This window comes from Brassica rapa, chromosome A01 (genome assembly GCF_000309985.2).
Source record: "Brassica rapa cultivar Chiifu-401-42 chromosome A01, CAAS_Brap_v3.01, whole genome shotgun sequence".
Classification (NCBI taxonomy): Eukaryota; Viridiplantae; Streptophyta; class Magnoliopsida; order Brassicales; family Brassicaceae; genus Brassica; species Brassica rapa.
Genome location: NC_024795.2, coordinates 25160785 through 25182711, shown reverse-complemented (window position 1 = coordinate 25182711; position 21927 = coordinate 25160785). Strand labels below are relative to the sequence as shown.

The 21927-nt window shown below is 34.4% G+C and overlaps 4 protein-coding genes across 4 annotated transcripts; all 4 read left to right on the top strand.

The window, feature by feature from the left end:
- The first annotated feature begins 3453 nt into the window (after window positions 1-3453).
- LOC103841779 (probable leucine-rich repeat receptor-like serine/threonine-protein kinase At3g14840) lies at window positions 3454-9901 on the top strand. Its single transcript, XM_009118346.3, has 22 exons — window positions 3454-3740; window positions 3820-3991; window positions 4820-4891; window positions 4990-5058; window positions 5148-5219; window positions 5320-5391; window positions 5477-5548; window positions 5636-5707; window positions 5797-5868; window positions 5946-6017; window positions 6102-6173; window positions 6274-6345; window positions 6431-6496; window positions 6606-6668; window positions 6757-6798; window positions 6884-6924; window positions 7002-7375; window positions 7751-7946; window positions 8028-8183; window positions 8255-8822; window positions 8914-9064; window positions 9292-9901. The coding sequence occupies exons 1-22, from the start codon at window positions 3644-3646 to the stop codon at window positions 9706-9708; spliced, it is 3060 nt and encodes a 1019-aa protein (XP_009116594.2). The 5' UTR covers window positions 3454-3643; the 3' UTR covers window positions 9709-9901.
- Window positions 9902-10705: 804 nt separating this feature from the next.
- LOC103841769 (protein trichome birefringence-like 41) lies at window positions 10706-13107 on the top strand. Its single transcript, XM_009118335.3, has 5 exons — window positions 10706-11202; window positions 11923-12094; window positions 12211-12386; window positions 12465-12623; window positions 12702-13107. The coding sequence occupies exons 1-5, from the start codon at window positions 10946-10948 to the stop codon at window positions 12994-12996; spliced, it is 1059 nt and encodes a 352-aa protein (XP_009116583.1). The 5' UTR covers window positions 10706-10945; the 3' UTR covers window positions 12997-13107.
- Window positions 13108-16171: 3064 nt separating this feature from the next.
- On the top strand, window positions 16172-17866 carry LOC117127122 (putative nuclease HARBI1; the record flags this gene model as incomplete). The annotated part of the gene is made up of 1 exon (XM_033276454.1): window positions 16172-17866. A coding segment is annotated over one exon (1197 nt), but the record flags the coding sequence as incomplete, so codon positions are not given.
- Window positions 17867-18103: 237 nt separating this feature from the next.
- On the top strand, window positions 18104-20320 carry LOC103841763 (peptide-N4-(N-acetyl-beta-glucosaminyl)asparagine amidase A). Its single transcript, XM_009118324.3, has one exon. It carries the CDS (start codon window positions 18291-18293, stop codon window positions 20082-20084), a length of 1794 nt encoding a protein of 597 aa, XP_009116572.1. The 5' UTR covers window positions 18104-18290; the 3' UTR covers window positions 20085-20320.
- Window positions 20321-21927: the final 1607 nt, after the last annotated feature.

Here is a 21927-nt window from a genome sequence, read left to right as displayed (position 1 = left end):
AAATATTTTCTCTAAGTAATTAATAAAAAAAATTAATAAAATAGAACGAATAAGTTAAATATAAAAATAAATGAAAATTTTATTTATATAAATTAAAAACCATATAAAAATAAGTGTAATAACTTCATGAATTTCAAAAAAAAATTGAATATAAATTTAGTATGATATGAAAATAAAATGTATGTAATTATAAATATTAAGTTGAAACGTAAGAAAAAGGTAAGATATAAAAGTATAAATGAAAGTAGATAATATAAAGTAAAATAAACAAATAAAAATATATGTATTACAAAATAAAGAAGAATACTTTTCTATTGAAATCATCTCAACCAACAAAGTATAAAATTTAGTTATTGCAAAAAAAAAGTCAAAATCATAATAAAACCCTATAAAATAAAGTAATATAAAGTAGCCACATATATAATCAAACCTCTCCAAATAAAAACAAATATTAAACCAAATATATTTATTTCCCGTGTGAAGTGCATACCGACCCTAGAAAACTATTCTCTTCTTTTCCTGCTGCCACATCAACAAATAGATTAACCACAGGTAGCCACGTGTATTAATGAGAAAAGATAACGAGTTTGGTTTCTTACGAGTTTTTCATTGGACTCAATATTGGATTATCGTTTAAATTCTCAATGGGCCTTAATACCACCAAAACATAAACCACATTAATGTAGTTAGGGTTATTGTTTGGGAACTTCCTATCAAAACTCCTCACCGTGTATATGTTCTTCTTCGATTCATCTTCCAGGCGATAAGGAATCTGCAAAGCGTTATTGAATCATGCTTAATCCAAGCGTCGTCTTTAATGCAATCATGCATCACCCTTTATTCCCTTCCTCTGAATCTTTGATTATAAATAGGTATACTCTCTACCGACTCATCAACTCAATCCTCTCAATCAAAAGCTTTTTAAAAATCAAGTTATAAAAATGGCTGACTCCCTAATTTAAATACTGGTTGTTGTACCTCCACAGCTCCACTATTGAGGTTTGCCTCCCTCTTGCGACTATCATTGAATCATGTGCAACCTCCCTCTTGCGTAAGATCTCTATCTATCAGTTCATTATAATCCAGATCTTTATTTAAAAATTTGTCATTTGCTCATGATTTTTGTTTTTTTAACACCACTCATTCGCTCATGATCATATTTAGTTTTCTGGCTGTTTGGCGTGAGAAATTATAAGTATTTGAGTTGTTCAATAGATTCTCGCTAATAACTTCGTCACTGGAACAATTGCATATTTGGGTTGCTTCTGACTTTTCTTATTAATAGATATGTGTTGTGGAGATATAGGGTTGCTCAGAGTATAAATAAGGTGATTCATATGAGATGAATAATGGATCGCTGAGTTCTCTCCTCATGTTTTTTTTTATCAGTAGCACTGGAGTATGAGATGGGTGATGCTCATATGGCTATCCAAGCCATATTGGTGAGCCAAGCTTTGCATAAAATGGGCCGCTCTTTGTCGCGTAAGTGATGAAAAACCTTTAGAACAATTCCAAAATAAGTGAATGACTTAAAGCGTAAATCTAAAGTTGTTGTATCTAATAAAATATTTAAAATCCACCCAGCTTCTTTTAACGACTGAGTAAGGAGACACTATGTCAATTTAAAATGTATAAGAGAAGCTATAAGTTTCAATAAATTTAGAAACAAAAATATTACAGATAGAAATAAGTTATAATTTATTTGTTGGATTTGAATTATACTTTTGAGTAAATTAATATATTTTACTTCTTGATTATAATTATAAAAACATTGATGAAAATGTGAAATAATGACATTTTTATCATAATATTTTAAAATAAAATAAAATATTATAATCAACAAGAATAACAAAATATTCAATATAATATTAATTTATTATAATTATATTTTTCATAATATTTTAATCTTTTTTCATTTGCTTACCCGCCCGTAGGGCGGGTTTTACCCTAGTAATTATAATATAGAGACTCGTTGATTTTGTGGCATCAGTAAAATTAATAAATGCTGCTATAATATAATTGGACAATAAATCATGCATTTTGATTGGTTGAATATTTGCTGAAATATTTTAAAAAATTATATAACTAATGTGTGGCATTCTATTGTAAATAATGCTAAAACATAAGGGCAAAATCCTAATATTATAGATAAATTGCTAGAGAGGAAAACAATATTCAAACTTCCATATAAAAACATTTGATTCCCTTGCAATAAACATACTATGGTAACATGCTAAATCTAGAAACTCATCTATATGACTACATAATCATCGTGAAAATGACCATCAAACACCTTTCTCTTGAAAATGTGCGAAATAGATTTCTGATTTGTTTTTGAATCGTTTTATTTTGTTCCTTAACCATACCAAACAGTGTATACATACTTTTTGTAGTTATAATTGATTTAGACGTACGTAATGAATTTTCAGTACTAGCAAAGTGTTTGACAGTAAATTGGTTTAAGATAGTTCTAGCCAAAAAAAATTTATATGTGGTTTCGAATTATTGGCTAGAAAAATATTAACATTTGCTAGAAAAAACTGAATTTTTTTCAGTTTTTTTAACTTGGCATAATAATTAAGAAAAATTTACTCTCCCTCAGTTCCCTGAAGATTTTCTACATTTTTAGTAGATTATTACATTTTAAAGTATTTTTGTATAGTTTTTAAAAAATGTTAATTAAAAATATTTGAATTGATAAGATATTATTAGTTGATAGTTATTAAAATGTATGATAAAATTAAATAATAAATTTAATTATAAATATATATTATATTTGTAATATATGTAAATACTCTAGAAAATAATAGAGGGGGTATTAATTAAAAGAAATCGCCTTTTTATAGTTATTTTTCTGTTAATCTTTTTTTTTATCTTTTTATTTTTTGGCAGCAAACGGCTATTCTATTACTCAAGATTGAGGTGGTCTGGGAAGCTAGACCGTAATAGAACAACCAATAAAACATAAGGGTCTATGAAAAGAACGTGCATTCCTAGCTAACGAATCTGCAAATTCATTTTACGTCTTTGGAAAGTAGATGATCTTGAAGTCTGAAAAACACAACCGAAAAGTTTGAATTGTATCCAGTTCAGTTGAGAAATTATGCCAAGCTTGTGGCTGTTCTATCATTGCAATCAGATTCTTGTAGTCCGTCCCAAACCTCTGACAGCTCGAGTGTTGTAGCATGCTCTCCATTGCCTACTGTAGCGCGCTTTCAGTTCCGAATGTAAAACTGTTTGTCTCCTCATCAGATTTTTTGACCCCATTTATAGTTATTTTTCTGTTAATCACAAAGACGCCTGCGGAAATTAAAATATCTACACCAACCATAATCATTCAATTATTTAGATGCTCAGTCAACAACTCGGTGGCCCCTTTGTTCATGCAAGTAGCAAAATTTGAATATTATCCCATTGAAATTATAATAATAGAAAAAAAACAAATGTAGATTGATACAATCTTATTTTAATAATGTTGACTTACTTTTCATCTTTCTCTCCGTCTAAATTTCTCAAATGTCTTTGCGAGTCTCTTCCCCATTCGTCACATAAACGAACATTACAAACCTCTTCTTCTTCACTCTCATCGCATCTCCTCACACAACAACAACAATTCAGATCTTGAAAAAAAAATATTCTAATAATGTCGATGATACGACTTCTCTTCCCTTCGTACTTCCTCCTCGTCTCTATCATCCTCTCCGGCTTTGCATCCTCTCAAACCTTACCACAAGAAGAAGGTATGTATACATATAACTATAATCATATCGGTGTTATGTACATGTTTGAGTCAGTGTCATGATCCTGTGATTTTTGCAGTGGATGCTTTAAGGGCTGTAGCGAAGGCGTTGAAGAAGACTAACTGGAATTTCAGTGTGAATCCCTGCGACGGCAATTCAACCAACAGTGGTTGGATAAACCTTAACGCCGGCAAGGGAACAGAAGACAACGTTACTTGTAACTGCTCCCCCGTTTGCCACGTCACCCACATGTTCGTTCGTCCCTTCTTCCCTCTTTTCAATAAACCTTTCACATAATACTACTAATTATGGTAATTAGTACTCCTTTTTATAATTTATTTTAGTTAAAAGTAAGCACACAAAACTACTTCCGTTCCATAAAGCTTGAAATTTTACACTTAACTAAAAATATAATAAATATTTACAGTTTAATTTATTATTTATTTTTTATACACTTTTCAATTACTCTCCACCAATTAAATCTGATCAATTCAAATATTTGTAATTAGTATTTTTTAAAATACAAAAGTACCTTAAAAAAATAAAAAATCTATCTTTATGAAACAAAAAGAAAATCTAGAAAGTTTTAATTTCGGAAACAAATAGAGTATATATTTTTTTTGTTAAACACAAAATTTGCATTAATATAATTTGATCATCCACTAAATATAGAAGTTGTATAAGAATAATTATATTTTGCATTAAAAATGAAATGAATTGTTTTATAAGTATTTTTAATTCAATTTATTAGGAGGCTCATTTTTACTCTTTAAAAAAAATTAGACTTTGTCGAAGTAGTAGGGGTCTCATTTTCCAAAGCCTAACACGTTTTATATTTAATTAAAGTAGGTTTAGTACTTTGATTGTCTGAATGTAGACAAAATCTATGGCGCAGTCGTTGTTGACCTTCTTTCACGCGTCCGTTAATCTTACAAAACTGTTCTTGTTTTCTTTTGTTTCTTCCCATAAAACTATTTTAATTAATTTTGCTTTTATGTTGAATGCTATCGGGCTGGAAACATAACGGGCCTATAATTTGCAAATCGTTTTCTAAAACCCAATAATTATTTGTAAAACAGACTTCTCAAGGCACAAAACCTCCGAGGATCTCTTCCTAAAGAGTTGACGGGTCTTCCGTTTTTGGAAGAGATGTAAGAAGCCCTCAAGCATTCTCATTGTTACGATATCTGCCACTACGGGTATCTTTTCATTAACGAACTTAACTGCCACATTCTTCTTTTTCTTGTAGTGATTTGTCTAGAAACTATCTGAACGGTTCCATTCCTCCCGAGTGGGGAACCTTGCCACTTGTAAGCATGTATGTATCTCTGTTGATATTAAACATTTTTATGTATAAACATGTATAGATTTGATGGAGTAAGTTTGTTGGATAATGAAATAATGTAGCTCACTACTTGGAAACCGTATAAGTGGTCCTATCCCAAAAGAAATTGGTAACATTACAACCCTTATGAGCTTGTGAGTACTCTTCTTTGATCTCTCTTTCTTCAACAATGTTTCATACTTAAGTGATACTATCTGATTCGGTTATTTTGATTTTTCTGGAACATTTTCTTAGTGTTGTGGAATACAACCAGATCTCAGGGAAATTACCTCCAGAGCTCGGCAATCTACAGAACATTAATAGACTGTAAGAATCTTTGTCCAATTTCTCTTTTTATTAAGAGTTACTGGTCTTTAATTACTAGTATTGAGACTCTGTTATCTCTTTGCAGCTTTCTTAGCTCGAACAACTTGAGTGGGGACATCCCAAGTACATTTTCCAAACTTACTAAATTGACTGATTTGTAAGTATTATTCCTCTGCTTTGAACATATGTTTTACTGGAGACAGTAACTTCTTTTTGCTGCTTATATTGTTCTCTTGACTTATAGCCGTATAAGTGACAACCAGTTCACTGGTACTATACCAGATTTTATCCAGAACTGGACAGGGCTTGATAAATTGTAAGCAGTCTACATTTTCGTATTTTTGATATCTGTGTTTTGTTACTTTATAAACGAGTGCAATGTTGTTTATTTCTGCATGAATCAAGGGTTATTCAAGCAAGTGGTTTGGTCGGACCGATTCCTAGTACCATTGGTACTCTTAAGAGCATAACAGACTTGTAAGTACACCAACTTCACGTGTTGTTGTCGCCTTTCGTGGACTCACTATCGGTGATACCTTGATATATTTTTGTAGGAGAATCACTGACTTAAGCGGACCTGAGTCTCCATTTCCGCCACTAGAAAACATGAAAGAGATAAAATACTTGTGAGTTTGAGCCTTAGACTAGATGAACTTTTAGTCAAGGTTTCTTGAGCTTATCTTCCATTTTCCACTCTTTGTGCGTTGTAGGGTTCTCAGGAACTGCAATCTTACAGGAGAGTTGCCTACATATCTTGGGTCGAGATCACTATTAAAAACATTGTTAGTAAACCCTTTCTTTTCTTTTCTTTTTTATTTTGCAAACATAAAATCGATTTTTTATGAAAAAGAATAAGATGACATTGTGAAACTCGCTGTGCAGAGATCTTAGCTTTAATAAACTAAGGGGGCCAATCCCTGCAACATATGGTGCTCTTACTGACGTAGATAACATGTATGATGTTCTTATCCTCTTTTTTTTCTTCTTATTTTGTTAAAATCTTTATGTGTATAAAAAAAATTTCTCTCTAAATTTGCAGATATTTTACAAGTAACATGTTAACCGGGGAAGTACCAAATTGGATGATAGACAATGGAGACAATATGTGAGTTTTCTTCACCGATTTATATATATATAAAAATATAACACAATTCTGTGTAATCACACAGCCAAATAATTGGCTTACTTACGATTCTTTGTATCTTAAATTGCAGTGATCTTACTTTCAATAACTTCTCCAATGTTCAAAGAACCTTAGAATGTCAGAGGAAGGCTGTGTAAGAAGAACAATAAAAATAATCAAACTTCTTTGGCATTCAAATTCTCTATAATATTTTACAGTTTCTAGCTTCTTTTTATACACAGGAATATGTTTTCAAGCACAAACCCGTTATTGACAAATGACCAGTAAGTTTTTTTAATTTTTGTTCTCAAAACTTACACTTTGGTTCTGACAATAACTAGAGAATGTTGATCTTATGTTTTGTTACAGCTCAAATGTTTCGTGTCTGAGTAGCTACGCATGTCCTAAAAGTAAGTCTTTTGAAGCTATATATAAATACAATCGTAGATATCTAGCAGCGCATCTGATTAATCTTTCGTTACTACAGCTTTCTATGGCCTTCACATAAACTGTGGTGGCAATGAGCTAACAATCAATAAGACCAAGTATGATGCTGATACAAATAATATACCACAGTACTACGATAGTACCAACGGTTGGGTTTCTAGCAACACTGGGCACTTTATGGACGATGCTCGGTCTCCCGAAAAAGTAACCATTTGGAAAAATACATCAGCGCTTAAGATAGCAGATCCTAGTCTTTACACAGAGGCCCGTCTCTCAGCCATTTCCCTCACTTACTACGCATTGTGCCTAGGAGAAGGAAACTACACGGTTAATCTTCATTTCGCTGAGATTATGTTCAGCGACGACAACAATTACTCCAGTTTGGGAAGACGATTCTTTGACATATACGTTCAGGTAACTTACCTAAAGGAGAAACATAAGTAACACTTTTAGCTTTTGTCTGGAAAAAACATAGCATTCAAAGAAATAATCTCCAAAATAACATTTATTAAACAATAAAAACACTAAATTACTCGAAATCCTAAACTCTAAACCTAATCTCATCTCCTAAATACTAAACTCTAATCACTAAACCTAAACTTAAAATATATAAATATTTTCTTTACCTTTTTATGAATGTTATTTTGAGGATTTTTCTTTTTATGTACTACTTTTTGAATAAAATTTTGAAAAAGTGTTATTTGAGAATATTTCTTTTACTTAAACTCCAAAAATGTTTGAAAAGATTGTAGTGATGTAAATCAATTTGGCTTGTATGGTAATGTGCAGGGCAAACGTGTGGCTAAAGATTTCAATATTGTAACTGAGGCAAAAGGTGCTGAAAGAGCTGTGGTTAAGAGTTTCCCGGTTACGATTACAAATAGGAAGCTGGAAATAAGATTGTTGTGGGCTGGTAAAGGAACTCAAGCTCTTCCTCAAAGAGGTACATATGGTGCTCTCATATCAGCTGTATCCGTAGATCCAGGTAAGCTTTGCTAAACTCTACTTGACTGTTTTCTTTTGTTGTTGTTCTCTCTTGACTTTATCTCCCATGATCTTGCTATAGATTTCACTCCACCAAAGGAAGATAGCCCTGGTGGTGGAACCTCTATTGGGGCCGTGGTTGGTGCTGTAATCGCTTCAACGGTGGTTCTTGTGCTTTTAATTGGTGCTATTTTATGGTGGAGAGGTTGCTTGAGACCCAAGAGTCAGATGGAGAAAGGTAAGACCTAAACAATATAAGTGATTTTGAGTTAATAATAGTCTATAACGGTGTTTCTTATTCACCTTCAGATTTCAAGAATTTGGATTTCCAGATAAGTTCCTTCTCCTTGAGGCAAATCAAAGTTGCTACAGACAACTTTGATCCTGCAAACAAGATCGGAGAAGGTGGCTTTGGTCCTGTATACAAGGGAGAGATGAATGATGGAACCATTATCGCGGTGAAGCAGCTATCAGCGAAATCAAAACAAGGCAATAGAGAGTTCTTGAACGAGATCGCTATGATCTCTGCTCTACAGCATCCACATTTGGTTAAACTATACGGATGCTGCGTCGAAGGTGACCAGCTCTTGCTTGTCTACGAGTACTTGGAAAACAACAGTCTCGCAAGAGCACTTTTCGGTCCTCCAGAGACTCAAATACGGCTAGATTGGCCAACGAGGCAGAGGATTTGCGTCGGTATAGCGAGAGGATTAGCTTATCTCCACGAGGAATCAAGACTCAAGATTGTACACAGAGACATCAAAGCAACTAATGTCTTGCTGGACACGGAACTAAATGCAAAGATTTCGGATTTCGGTCTTGCTAAGCTTGATGAAGAAGAAAACACACACATGACCACACGAGTCGCTGGAACATAGTGAGTTGGACTAATCTTATCACTAACAAGAAGTTTCAGCTCTGTTTAGGTTTCTTGTAACCAAAGTAATCTTTTTCTTTTTCTTTTGCAGCGGATACATGGCTCCTGAATACGCCATGAGAGGTCACTTGACTGATAAAGCAGACGTCTACAGTTTCGGTGTCGTGGCTCTAGAGATTGTTCACGGAAGAAGCAACACGAGCGCACGATCCAAAGGCGAAACCTTCCACCTTCTTGACTGGGTTAGTTATTATCTTTTCACCTCAAGTCTAAAATCTTGAATCTGAATTCGCCTTATTTAAAATTAAAATATGAATTTGATGGTGAAATATTTGCAAAATGTTTATTAGAAAATTAGCGATTGATTACCTATTAAACTCTAATTTTTTACATTGAGGAATGTAGTCCATCTCAAACAAACCTTAAACCCTAAACACATTTTGAGTTTGAATCACATTTTCTTTCACAGGTTCACGTTTTAAGGGAGCAAAACAAACTGGTGGAAGTAGTAGACTCGAGGCTTGGAACAGACTACAACAGAGAAGAAGCAATGACGATGATCAATATAGGGATCCTCTGCACCAGTCAAGTTCCATCGGACAGACCTTCCATGTCTACGGTGGTTAGCATGCTCGAAGGAAGCTCCACGGTGGATGTTGAGAAGCTTCTTGAAGCTTCGTTCAGCAGAGGAAACGAGAAAGACGAAGAGAGCGTGAGGGCGATGAAGAAGCATTACGCGATTATTAGTGGAGAAGAGATGACGAGTATGACGGATCAGAGTATCAACACCTATGGACCATTCACGTCGTCTTCGACGTCCACTGCCAACGCCAGCGACCTTTACCCTCTTAAGCCTGATTCTGCGTATTGGAAATCTAGAGTCTAAAGTGTGTATTATGCTTTTGCCAAAAAAAAAAAACCATTGTTAAAATAATCATTTCTTTTCCGTTTTGGTTTTGAACTATAATTATTTTATTTAAGACAATTAGAAGATTACTTTTTGTAAACAGAATATTTCATGAAGTAATGCAATGAATATTTCATGAAGTAATGCAATGAATATTTATACAAAACTCAAATTAAACTCTTTGGCTTTTACTTTTCTGAATATAAACGATATTATGGTTTATTAAATTTTATATTAAGTTAAACTTCACTCTGCTTATTGCGATACCCTAGATTAATTATGGACTAGAATGAAATTTATTTCCCTACTGTCTGGAGTCATATGCTTGCTGTGTTCCTTATCTTGTGTTGAGTTTCTAACGATGAACAAGCGTTGTAATATTTATTTATGATTTAATTATGAGTATGGTCCCATGGTTTATCTTCTTTTTAAACATTCTAATTTTTCTTATAATTTGTTTTGGCATTACTGTATAATATCTTCTAAAAATGATTGTCTTAGTCAACTATCCTTTCAATAATTTCAATACGTTTCGTGATACATTTAATAATAATTATTTTACTTAATTGCTAACCATAACGATTGATTTTGATAGAATAAGTAACAGACAGAATATATTGTTGTTCCTTTTTTTTTTCAACATCGGTTTCTATTGACAAAATGGTTGGCTTGCATTTGTTTAGTATGATCCATCTATAGTGTCGTTTAGGAAATTACTCTATACAAAACTACAACCAAACTTAATGGATTAATTAATTATCAATTTATAGGTCCACAAGTTTTTCAAGAAGTATACCTTTTAAACAAAACACAAAGAACGTCTTCACAATTTATCTATGGTGCGAACAAACCGATTAACTCAGGGAATGTCATCACAGTTTTAAAATCAATATCTAAAAAAAATTATCAGCAAATCACGTCATTAAATAATAAATACACAAGATGTCAAAAAAAATACACAAAAAGAAATGTTGAGATTTGATTTCAAAGTTTGTTACCAAAGCAAATATGACAATAATTATAGTTTTTTTTCTTATCAAAGACAATAATTATAGTTATAATTAAGCCGCCAACAAGCTTAAAAAACAAATACAACAAGTTATTTTTAATATGACAAAATTATATACAACATTACATATATATAGATGCGTGGGTGTATAAAACCCAAGATGCGTATTTGAATCTTTCTCTCTCTCTTTCTCTCCTCTGTGCTAAAATGGGTTCTACGGATAAAGCCATTTCTTATGGCTCTGCATTAGTGTTATCGCTGCTGCTTCTTCTTCTTCCTCTGCTTCACGAAGCTGAAGGGTGTGATATGTTCACGGGACGATGGGTGGAGGACGCTTCCTACCCACTCTACGATCCCTCCGCATGTCCTTTCATACGACGCGAGTTCGCTTGCAAGAGAAACGGACGGCCTGATCTCGATTACCCTACCTTCAGATGGCAACCTCAGGGCTGCAAATTAGCACGGTATCATCAATTAACTTATATTACTTTTATTTATTTTTTAGATTTTAGTTTTGTTGTTTCTAGATATTTTGAATCAAGATATCGTTATGCATATTATCACACGCGCAGCCAGAAAATTTCTTGTTCTTTTTTTTTTGTAACTGAAAATTTCTTGTTCTTGCTTTTAAAATTCTAGATATTCTTTTAATCTATTCGTCAGTTTTTTATCTGTTGAAATTATGTTACATTAATGAAATGAAGGAAAGAGAAAGAGTATACGTTTATGCAATTGTCGGTTTCAAAATTACTTTAAACATAATAGTTCAATTGTTCGAAGAAATCTTGATTTGATTCATATAATTTACAAGAAAATAGAAAGTATGTACCTTTTTGCAAAGTACTTTTGAATGATCAGCCAATGGTAAAAGAGAACGCTATTTATATATTTGTTTTGCGTAATGGACTGATGTGTGTTGGAATCTCTAAACTGCACGAGACGTAAACTAACTCTTTTGTCCATAATATGCCAACTGGTGATTTTTTTCGTGCATCACACGCGCCACCAGTGATATTAGGACACCCATCAAACTCACCAAGCTCATAAACAGACATAAATCCCCCCACACATGTGGGGACACTAGCTCAAACTCTGGACGACTTTGGCCTGCTGCTTTTTTTTTACCGTTAATATATCATGTCACTGCCTTAACACGGCACCGCTATTTATTTTTATTTGTGTAGGTTCAATGGAGTTGAGTTTTTGGAGAAAAACAAAGGGAAGAAGATAATGTTTGTTGGTGATTCACTTAGCCTAAATCAGTGGCAATCTTTGACATGTATGCTTCACTCATCTGTTCCCAATTCTCCTTACAACATAACAACACAAGGCACTATCACAACCTTCACATTCCAGGTAATAATAAAAACCAATTCTGCATTAATTTGTTTTAGGTTAAGTAAAATGCTTCTTAAACAGGAAAACCGGGATGAGTTAAACCGAACTAAACCAGTAATGATTAATGTTTTCAGGAGTATGGAATGGAATTGAAGCTTGATAGGAACGTGTATTTGGTAGATATAGTGAGGAAGAAGATTGGGAGAGTGTTGAAACTTGATTCGATCAATGACGGACATAATTGGTCAGAAATGGATACATTGATTTTCAATACTTGGCATTGGTGGAGCCGTAGAGGTCCTTCACAACCGTACGTTGAATGTTCTTCTAAACTAAACCAGTCAATTTGCTAACAAGATAATGTTCAAAATTTGAATTTTTTTTGTAGATGGGATTATATCCAACTAGGAAGTAACGTTACAAAGGACATGAACCGTGTGAAAGCATTCAAAATCGCACTCGGGACTTGGGGCAAATGGGTCGATACTGTTGTGGATACTCAGAAAACTAGAGTCTTTTTCCAAGGAATTTCACCATCTCATTACAAGTAAATTGTTATACATTTTACGAAAGATCAATACCTATAATATATGTTTGAACTTTAAACATTGTTTATTTTTTATAGAGGGGCTTTATGGGGTGAACCAACGGCAAGGAGTTGCGCAAAACAGAATAAACCACTTTTGGGGACAAGTTATCCAGGAGGATTGCCTGCTGAAGTTGGAGTTCTGAAGCGAGCACTTGGGAAAATATCAAAACCGGTGACACTGCTAGACATTACAATGCTTTCATTGCTTCGCAAAGATGGCCACCCTTCGATATACGGTCTAGGAGGCCGAACCGGCAATGACTGCAGCCACTGGTGTCTTTCTGGGGTACCAGATACTTGGAATGAGATTCTTTACAACTATATGGCTTAGTAAAAACATTTTAAACATAGAAAAAAAAACATAGCATATTTGTTAATGTTTGATTCTGCATTTGAATCTTAATAAGAAGGTACGGCTATTAAAAGCATTAAAGCTAATTTGTGCATACGAGTGAAATTAAAGAGAGGTGGTAGTGAGTTTGAGGAAGGGGATGGTGTGCGTCCCAAGAAAGTAAATCAGATAATGTGAATTCATGTAAAATATCGAGTGGTTGGACAAATCTGAGCAGGGTTAGAGGAAGACAACTAAGACTTGAGTTAGTTAGGAGATTTTTTCTGTCAACAAACTACATATCCAATTACTTGAGTCTCAAGCAATCTCTTCGTTAATTAGATAACAACGGAATTGAATGGGATTTCAAGTTGTTTTTTTTAAATGGATCAAGAAATTATTCGTGAATTAGCTTATATCTGGAAGCCAAAAACCTTGGAGATCTCACAATGCTTTTTCGTAAAATCAAACCGGTCCTTAGCTCAGCGCTTGAGCATTTGAGTGCACATAAAGAGGTCACGGTTCGAACCGAGTAGGGCCTTTTTTAGAATTTGTAATCATTTTAAAACTTAAGGTAACAAAAAAAAAAAAAGCAAATAAGAGGTTGAAACAAAATCAACAATCCTTCATTACAGTACATTAACCTTGTTTTCTCTAAGTAATCTCTGCCAAAGCAATGTTCATTGAGGTCTGACTTTTGATGAGTATGTGATTTGTGTTTCTAGAATCGAAATGGAGTTTCAGGTCCGTACGTACTTGTCGCTCCTCATATTGAACTGATCAAACTTTGAACTGTTACTATACTCTACAGGCTTCACCGTCTCTTCTCCTGCTGTTGTCTTTGGTTCTGTCTCTGTTGTTTTATCTCTATGGCGACGCCTTGATCTTGATCGCTCTTTATGTACCTTTGGTTGGAGAATCTCTCCCGAGGCATAGAACTGTGCATACTCCTGGCGTTTTGATGATGACCGGTTGTGCTTTAACGATGGATCCTTCATTGCACTACTTGATCTCAACTTCACGGTCTTATGTTCACTTGGTTTAGGCAAGTGGGCATGTCGGGACTCAGAGACTGGTACTGGTGCAGTATGATGCCTTTGGAGTAAAGGTGGTTCTTGTTCGTCTTCAGGCATTTTGAGTCTATCTAGTGGCCTTAGATTGGAGCTGGCTTTGAAACGGGATGGGACTATGTGGTTGGCGAAAACCTCAAGTGCGAGCTGAGCTGCTGTATAGCATATGGCTAATGAGAAGTGAAACAAAGGCGTGAAAACAGAACACATTGCATCCTGGCTTGGTCCATCTCTGTATCCGTATCCAGCTAACATTTAATTTTCCCCCAGCTATTGTAGTAACGCCTGAATGACCAATCTTTCGGATGGCAAGATTCAAAGTGTCAGCGACGTAAAGATTGCCTTTTATCATCCATAGTGACTGACTCCTCTGAGATGATTAAAACGAGCCTCGCTTGGATTTCCATCTACATGTCCTGTCTTTCCTTGAAATGATCCAGCCACTAATCTTCCCCTGTAACAAAATCTATAAAACCAACCATATATTCTCATCAATTTATGGAGTAAAAAACATCTTATGAAAAAGACATGACTATGTGAAAATGAGTGAAAAAGTAGAACTTGTAGTTGTAGATCCTCAATATTCTCAGATAAGTCAAAACCTTAAACCTGCAGAATATTCAATCGTCATGTCTATTTGTAAGGCCACTTAGTTCGAACTTGATGTGGCGAGCTCTAAAACAACAAAATCAGATAAGACCGAGTCAACAAATAATCAGTTTCCATGAAAAGTATATATTTAAGATCTGAGGAGTTAGATGTGGCATGTACATCTAAGTATCAGAACTATAAGTCAGTAAGAAGGAAGAGTTGAGATCAGCAAAGATGAGCACTTACTTTTGGTATAAATCACAAACACTTTTTAATGAAAGTTCATTATTGTATTATTCAATCTTATCACAAAATATAAATCCAATTCATCAGTTCGTTCTTAATAAAAATTTGTTTATAAATAACACGTAGAAGAATAATATAGACAGACATAGTAACTTCATTTAGAATTTGTGTTTTTTTTTCCTCTTGGTCCAAATTCATTAATAGCTTTTTATCATAGGAGTTTATGTTTTTCCTCTTACAAAGATTAATCATGTTGTAATAATGTTGTCTAGATGGCAACTATGAGGCCGCCTAGGCATCAAAGCAATCATATGGTTCAAACGACTTTTTAAAAGTCCGATTTAAACTGTTAATCGAATAACTATTCTAAAATAGTTCAAATCGATTTAAATTGGTGTAAATTGATATAAATTGATGTAAATCAGTTAAGTTCCTAAAAATAATTTTATAATCATAGTAAAAAAATAAAAATATATAATATAAATATCTATAATATATGAAATAAAATAAAAAATTCATACGCCTCTAAATTCCAAAATAATTGGCCTAGTTGCTAAGTCCGAACATAACATATATACACAACCTAGCGATTTTTTGAATATTTTTTTTAAAAAATTGCCTTAAAAGAGGATGAATAAAAAATATATTTCTATATACATATGCAAATATGATAAAAGATATGCATTATAAGCATTTGGAGTTGGATTCACATACAAATTCGATTCACTAATCCATTTCGATTAAGCCGACTTTAAATATTCACATCCCAATTATGTAGAGTCTTATTTTTAATACTACAGTCATAACTAAGAGTGTCAAGATGGGTAAAAGTTGATGGGTCAACCCAAACCAATCCAAACCATGTATCTTAATAAATAAAATAATTGGCTACAAATGGATTAATGGATTAAATGGGTAAATGGACTTAGTGGATTGGATTAAAATGGTTTGGATAGTAATGGATAATGAGTTATCCATAACCAAACCAATAAAAATTTATAACAAACAAAAACTCAATTCAATAAACAAAAAAATAACCAAACCAATTTTCTTAACCAATTTTACTACACCAAATTTTATTTATAACTAGGCCTTTTACATCGCGCATTAAAGTTCCTACCTTGGATGCGAGTCATGCGGCCGTCGGATGGTGCTAACTGCTTACCACTATAAGAGTGTGAATGGGGAAGCAGGAGAGAGACAGACCATCTGCAACTGCTTTTTTAAGATATTTAATTGCCACACATTTTTTTACACTGCAAACATAAAAAGCAGGACAACTGCAAGTATACAGTTTTTTTTGTCTTTTTCTGCCTAAATGCTGGTCTCCTGCATGTCCTGCAGTTCACTCTGTTTTTGGAGCTGAAAGAGGACCAGTTCAAACCGATGGTGGTTTAAGATGGAGAAATATTTGGCGTCGACTACAAGAAGATGCTGCTGCGTGTCTTCAGTTACTACGAATGTCTCTTGGTGTTTTCATGTCTCTATGTGACATATTGGAATCAAAATATGGTTTACATCCCACTCTTAATGTTAGCATTGAAGAGAGCGTGGCAATGTTTTTGCGAATTTGTGGGCACAATGAAGTTCAAAGAGATGTTGGATTACGATTTGGACAGACACAAGAGACAGTGAATAGGAAATTTTTTGAAGTTCTTAGGGCGGCAGAGTTACTTGCTTGTGATTATGTTAAGACTCCAACAAGACGAGAACTACTTCGAATTCCTGAAAGGCTTCAAGTGGACAGAAGATATTGGCCATATTTTAGTGGATTTGTGGGAGCTGTGGATGGAGTTCATGTATGTGTTAAAGTGAAGCCTGAACTACAAGGAATGTACTGGAATCGACATGATAGGACATCATTTAACATCATGGCGATATGTGATCTCAATATGTTGTTTACATATGTTTGGAATGGAGCACCCGGATCATGTCACGATACAGCAGTTCTCACGATGGCACAAGACGGTGATTCTGACTTTCCTTTGCCTCCAGGAGACAAGTATTATGTAGCTGATTCTGGGTATCCAAATAAGCAAGGTTTTTTGGCTCCATATAGATCTTCTTGGAATGGGGTTATTAGGTATCACATGTCTCATTTCAACAATGGTCCTCCTCCTAAGAATATAGAAGAACTGTTTAATCGATGTCATGCATCTCTACGTTCCGTTATTGAAAGGACATTTGGAGTTTGGAAGAAGAAATGGAGGATTTTGAGTGAATTTCTGAGATATGATATCGAAGTTCAAAAAAGAGTGGTAACTGCTACAATGGGATTGCATAATTTTATCAGAATTTCAAATTATTTTGATGAAGATTTTGTTGAAGAAATGGGACATACAAATACCAGCAACGAAGATTCTGAAAGTGATATAAGTGACATGGAGACAACAAATATGGCTGATGGAAATCATATGACAAACATTAGAGACAACATTGCTCATATGTTATGGGCAAATCATTAAATTATTTTACCTTTGTTTATGTATTTTTTATTATGTGTTTTGATATTTTGATGTAATTTTTATTGTTTAAATATATGATCTGCACTTTTGAACTGCTTTTACCATTCATAACTTTGAAAAATAACTTGTCCTGCTTGATCTGCATCTCTCCTGCATGATCCGCTTGATCTGCACTTGTCCTGCTTGATCTGCATGATCTGCTTGATCTGCACCGCTTGATCTGCTTTTACCATTCGGAACCTAAGTCTCAGACAAATAACCACATAATTAGAAAACAAGAATAAAAGGCCGAACTGTGGAAGTCCTCTAAGGTAGTTTGATTAAAGATTCATTTATGTTTTTATAAAGTTAAAGTTTCGAGTCTTAGCGAAGGTAAACTAAAAATATATATATTTAAAAGACTTTTTAGCTTGGTGTTTCTATGATTTTTTCTTTATTTTTTATTAGTATTTTTTGTGATTAGCTTCTTATAAAAAACATCTGAAAGTCTCTCAACCTTTACCATAGTCTTTCACTTAGAAGATTTTCAAATGAAGATATCTCTCAGTAAAATGTTGTTATTTTGGTGAAAAGTTCTACAACAAGATCTCTAAGTATGAATGGCCTAAGTTTCTTTTGTATATTTTATCCAGAAAGAAAATAAATGTGCACACTAAAATTAGCCAATACATTGCATTTATTAAAATATAATACAGAACTTAAATATTATTTAATGCAATCTTTCTCGATACTGTCCTTTCATACTCCTTAGTAGATTATGTTAAGTCAGTGATTAGTCTCTTAAGTTCCCAACAAACAATCATTATCCAGCTTACAAGAAACATAATTAACTTGAAGATCTTTTGTTTCCTTGGATCCTTAACTTTTACATCATTACCACCAGACACAGACAAAAAAAAAAACGTCGGTCAGTCATACGATCATGGCCTCTCTTCCTCCACTCATCTTCTTCTTCACCCTCCACTCTCTTTCCACCCTCTCCCTCGCCGTTCACCGTGAAACAACCAGATCGCGTTTCAAACCACCACATTTCTCCCCTCTCCTCATCTCTCCTCCATCCCAAAACCTCACCTCACCTACTCCCTACCTCGAGGTCAAAAAGCCTCCCGTCCTCCCCGATTCTCCGCCACCACCGTGCTCTCACCACATCCTCCACCACGAGTTCGCCTACACCTACGGCAAACCTCCTGTCCTCACCAACTACACTCTCCCCTCTCACTGCCCTTCCCTCGAATTCTCCAAGATCGTCCTCGAATTCAAATCCACCTGCAAAGGAAGACAGTTCGACCGCATCTTCGGCGTTTGGCTCGACGGCGTCGAGCTTCTCCGCAGCTGCACCGCCGAGCCTAGGCAAAACGGCATCGTTTGGTCTGTCCAGAAAGACGTGACTAGGTATCACTCTATCCTCGTCAAGAACCAAACTCAGACTCTCGCTGTTTACCTCGGTAACCTAATAGATAAAACCTACACTGGCGTCTACCACGTGGATGTGATCTTCCATTACTACCCTTCTTCTTCTGGTTACATCTCTCCTCGAGCTGATATGATCCTCCCCGTTTCAAGAAACCTTCCCTTAAACGCTGGACTATGGTTTGAGATCGTTAATTCTAGTTACAAGGAAGTAGTGATCCCTAGGAATGTGTATAAAGCTGTTCTCGAGGTTTATGTTTCTTTCCACGAGAAAGATGAGTTTTGGTATGGGAATCTTTATAATGACTATGTTACCGCAAACAATCTAAGTTCTCCTGGTAACGGACCTTTTAGAGAAGTTGTGGTTACTCTCGACGGCGAAGTTGCCGGTGCGGTTTGGCCTTTCCCCGTTGTTTTCACCGGAGGAATTAATCCTTTGCTGTGGAGACCCATCACAGCTATCGGCTCTTTTGATTTGCCGAGTTATGATATCGAGATGACGCCTTTCTTGGGGGGTTTGTTGGATGGAGAGGCTCATAAAGTGGGGTTTAGTGTGACTAATGCGTTGAATGTTTGGTATATAGATGCGAATTTGCATCTTTGGTTGGATAAGGAGAAGGAGGTAGTTGAAGGGAAGGTCTTGGAGGTTAGGAGAGGTTCTCTGGAGGTTAGTTATGTCTCTGACTTCAAGGGTTTGAATGGTAACTTCACAACCAAGGCGAAAAGATCGGTGTATTCAACAGGGTTGGTGAAGTCCTCTCATGGGGACATTATAACCAGTGCCAGTCAGGAGTTTACCTATGGGAACAATATGGTTTTAGGTAAAGATGGGAATATGCAGATTATAGATCAGTTGATCAAAGCTGATGACCGTGTCAACGCCAAGAGAGAATCCAGAGAAATTTACGCGGCGAAATCCATCAAGAGTTTTCCTTTTTACCTATACTCTGACTATTTGGAGGGGCAGAATCACACGTTGAAGGAGGTTGCGAATGTCACGATGGGATTCAATGAGGAGAGATCATGGAGTGACGATGATGGATTGATGAGAACGTTCAAGAGTAAGCTGGAGAATAAGCAAGAAGCGCAAGGGGTTATGGTGGTGAAGAATAACTTGGTGGTCAGTGGATATGGGGGGACGCAACAAGTGTATAACTATGTTGGAAGTGACCAGTGTTACTTCCGGAACATTAGTAGCTTCAACTATACAATTCTATATAATAAGGTTGAAGCTGTTTGCAAGAAGAAAACACTGAAGCCGACGCCACGGCTCGAGCATCTGACCATACAGCCGTTGTTGGCTTGACATATGACAAGAGACAGAGACCTCGCTCTTGCTGTGAATGATGGTGAAGAAGGAAACATCACAAATAAGTAACAAAAAAAAGTAGTTTCCTTATGTTTCTTCTCTTATTTTCAGACGATGTCTTGGTCACAACTTCTGTCCTCATCAACAAAGCTCAAGATAACAAGAAGAGATCCATGGTTATTTAATGTTTCCATATGATTTATATATGTTTTGAAAAGCCAAACCAAACGCTATCTCATAACTCAAATGAACATCCCTTCAAACAATTTCATAACAAGTCTTCTTTAATTCTTACGTTATTATGGGCTATATTGGACTTAATTATGACATCTTTAGCCCATAATTACATATAGTAGAAGGCCAGCAGGACATGTACCTGATTTATGAATTTGGGGCTTTTTTTTTGAATTTTTATGTAACCTTTTTACCATATAAAATACATTAACATATGTGAAAAAATTAATGTAATTTTCTATTTCAAATAATTTTTTTGTTTTGAAATGGTATAAAACTAATATTTTGAAACAAAATGAAAAGGATTAAGGCGTTGTTATAGTTACCTTCCCAACTTAAAATCGTATAATGCTTGTTATTAATTAAATTATTATTTGAAATGGTGAACATTTTAAAGAATAGGACATAAGAAAATTAATTTATATGTTGTAAAGTCAAATGAAATCGCAACATGTAAAGTTTGTTTATAATGTTTACTTGTTTAGTTGTTTATCACTACAGTACTCACTACCATGGCCCGATCACTTTGCTGTCGTGAATCATCCCACTTCTATTCTTTTCTTTTCTTTTCTTTTTTGGTAAAAATGTGAAAATACTTCTACTCTTTTGTTTAATAAAATTCAAAACAGAGAAATGCCCTCTCCGAATGTTTCTGATAAATAATGTTAACTATCATGTATCATCTAATAAGTCAACCGAATTATCACCCACACTGAACCACAACCACTAAGTAAAACTTTATGCTAATAGTTTAGGCTATTATCAAATATATTATCCAATGATTGAACCTAGTTATTTATTTACTCTATAAAGGGATATATGATTTTTTTTAATTCAGAATTTTTGCTAATTTTAAAATTAAAAAGACATCATGATACATCCTGATTCCTGATTCCTGATCCAATCCATAAAGAAATACAAAAGGGTCAATGATAAATGTTCGAACGAATCAGTCTACCAAGAGCCATTTTCTAAGATCTATAAAAACAACTCATAAAACTTATAGACTTCATCTGAAATAGACAAGAACCCACGTAGCGATACAGATCACAAATCACAACCATTTTTTTGTTTCTTTTACAAATCACAAACTTGGTTGACTTGCGGACATATTTGAGATTTCGAATATTCCATTTTTAGGTATAAGAATTTAAAAAAATAGTAACCGTTGCATCTCATATTTTTTTGACAGAAGGTATTCAATTTACTGATTTAGTAACAAGTACAAACTTTTTTTGCTAAGCAAAAAAACTATGACTTTCAGTCATACATATCGGTTATTAATTATAGTTTCAGAGAGATTTAGGGATATAAATCATACACTTAGTATATAAGAGAACAAGAAAATGAAGAAAATATAGTTAAAAGAAGTTACATAGAAGCTGAGTAACATGTTCACGATTAATGGCCGCACAAATTTATTAGCCTCGTCGTAGTTTTCCCTTCTTCATATTCTCATAATAATTACAACCGGAAAATGTCACAGACTATTCCTAATTAATGAAAATGGTGTTTTTACAAGAAAAATAACCAGCTTTCACTACATATATGAAAAAGTTTGAACTCTATAAGGAATTCTTTTTCACTTTCAGAATTAAACATATAT

What these genes read in the sequence shown, in the direction of transcription:
- LOC103841763 (XM_009118324.3), top strand. Translation starts at nt 18,291, where the DNA reads ATGGCCTCTCTTCCTCCACTCATCTTCTTCTTCACCCTCCACTCTCTT.
- LOC103841779 (XM_009118346.3), top strand. Translation starts at nt 3,644, where the DNA reads ATGTCGATGATACGACTTCTCTTCCCTTCGTACTTCCTCCTCGTCTCT. An exon ending in GTTTGCCACGTCACCCACAT is followed by an intron (nt 3,992 to 4,819) that starts GTTCGTTCGTCC and finishes TTTGTAAAACAG; the next exon opens with ACTTCTCAAGGCACAAAACC. An exon ending in GAATGTCAGAGGAAGGCTGT is followed by an intron (nt 6,669 to 6,756) that starts GTAAGAAGAACA and finishes TTTTATACACAG; the next exon opens with GAATATGTTTTCAAGCACAA.
- LOC103841769 (XM_009118335.3), top strand. Translation starts at nt 10,946, where the DNA reads ATGGGTTCTACGGATAAAGCCATTTCTTATGGCTCTGCATTAGTGTTA. An exon ending in CGTAGAGGTCCTTCACAACC is followed by an intron (nt 12,387 to 12,464) that starts GTACGTTGAATG and finishes TTTTTTTTGTAG; the next exon opens with ATGGGATTATATCCAACTAG. An exon ending in ATTTCACCATCTCATTACAA is followed by an intron (nt 12,624 to 12,701) that starts GTAAATTGTTAT and finishes TATTTTTTATAG; the next exon opens with AGGGGCTTTATGGGGTGAAC.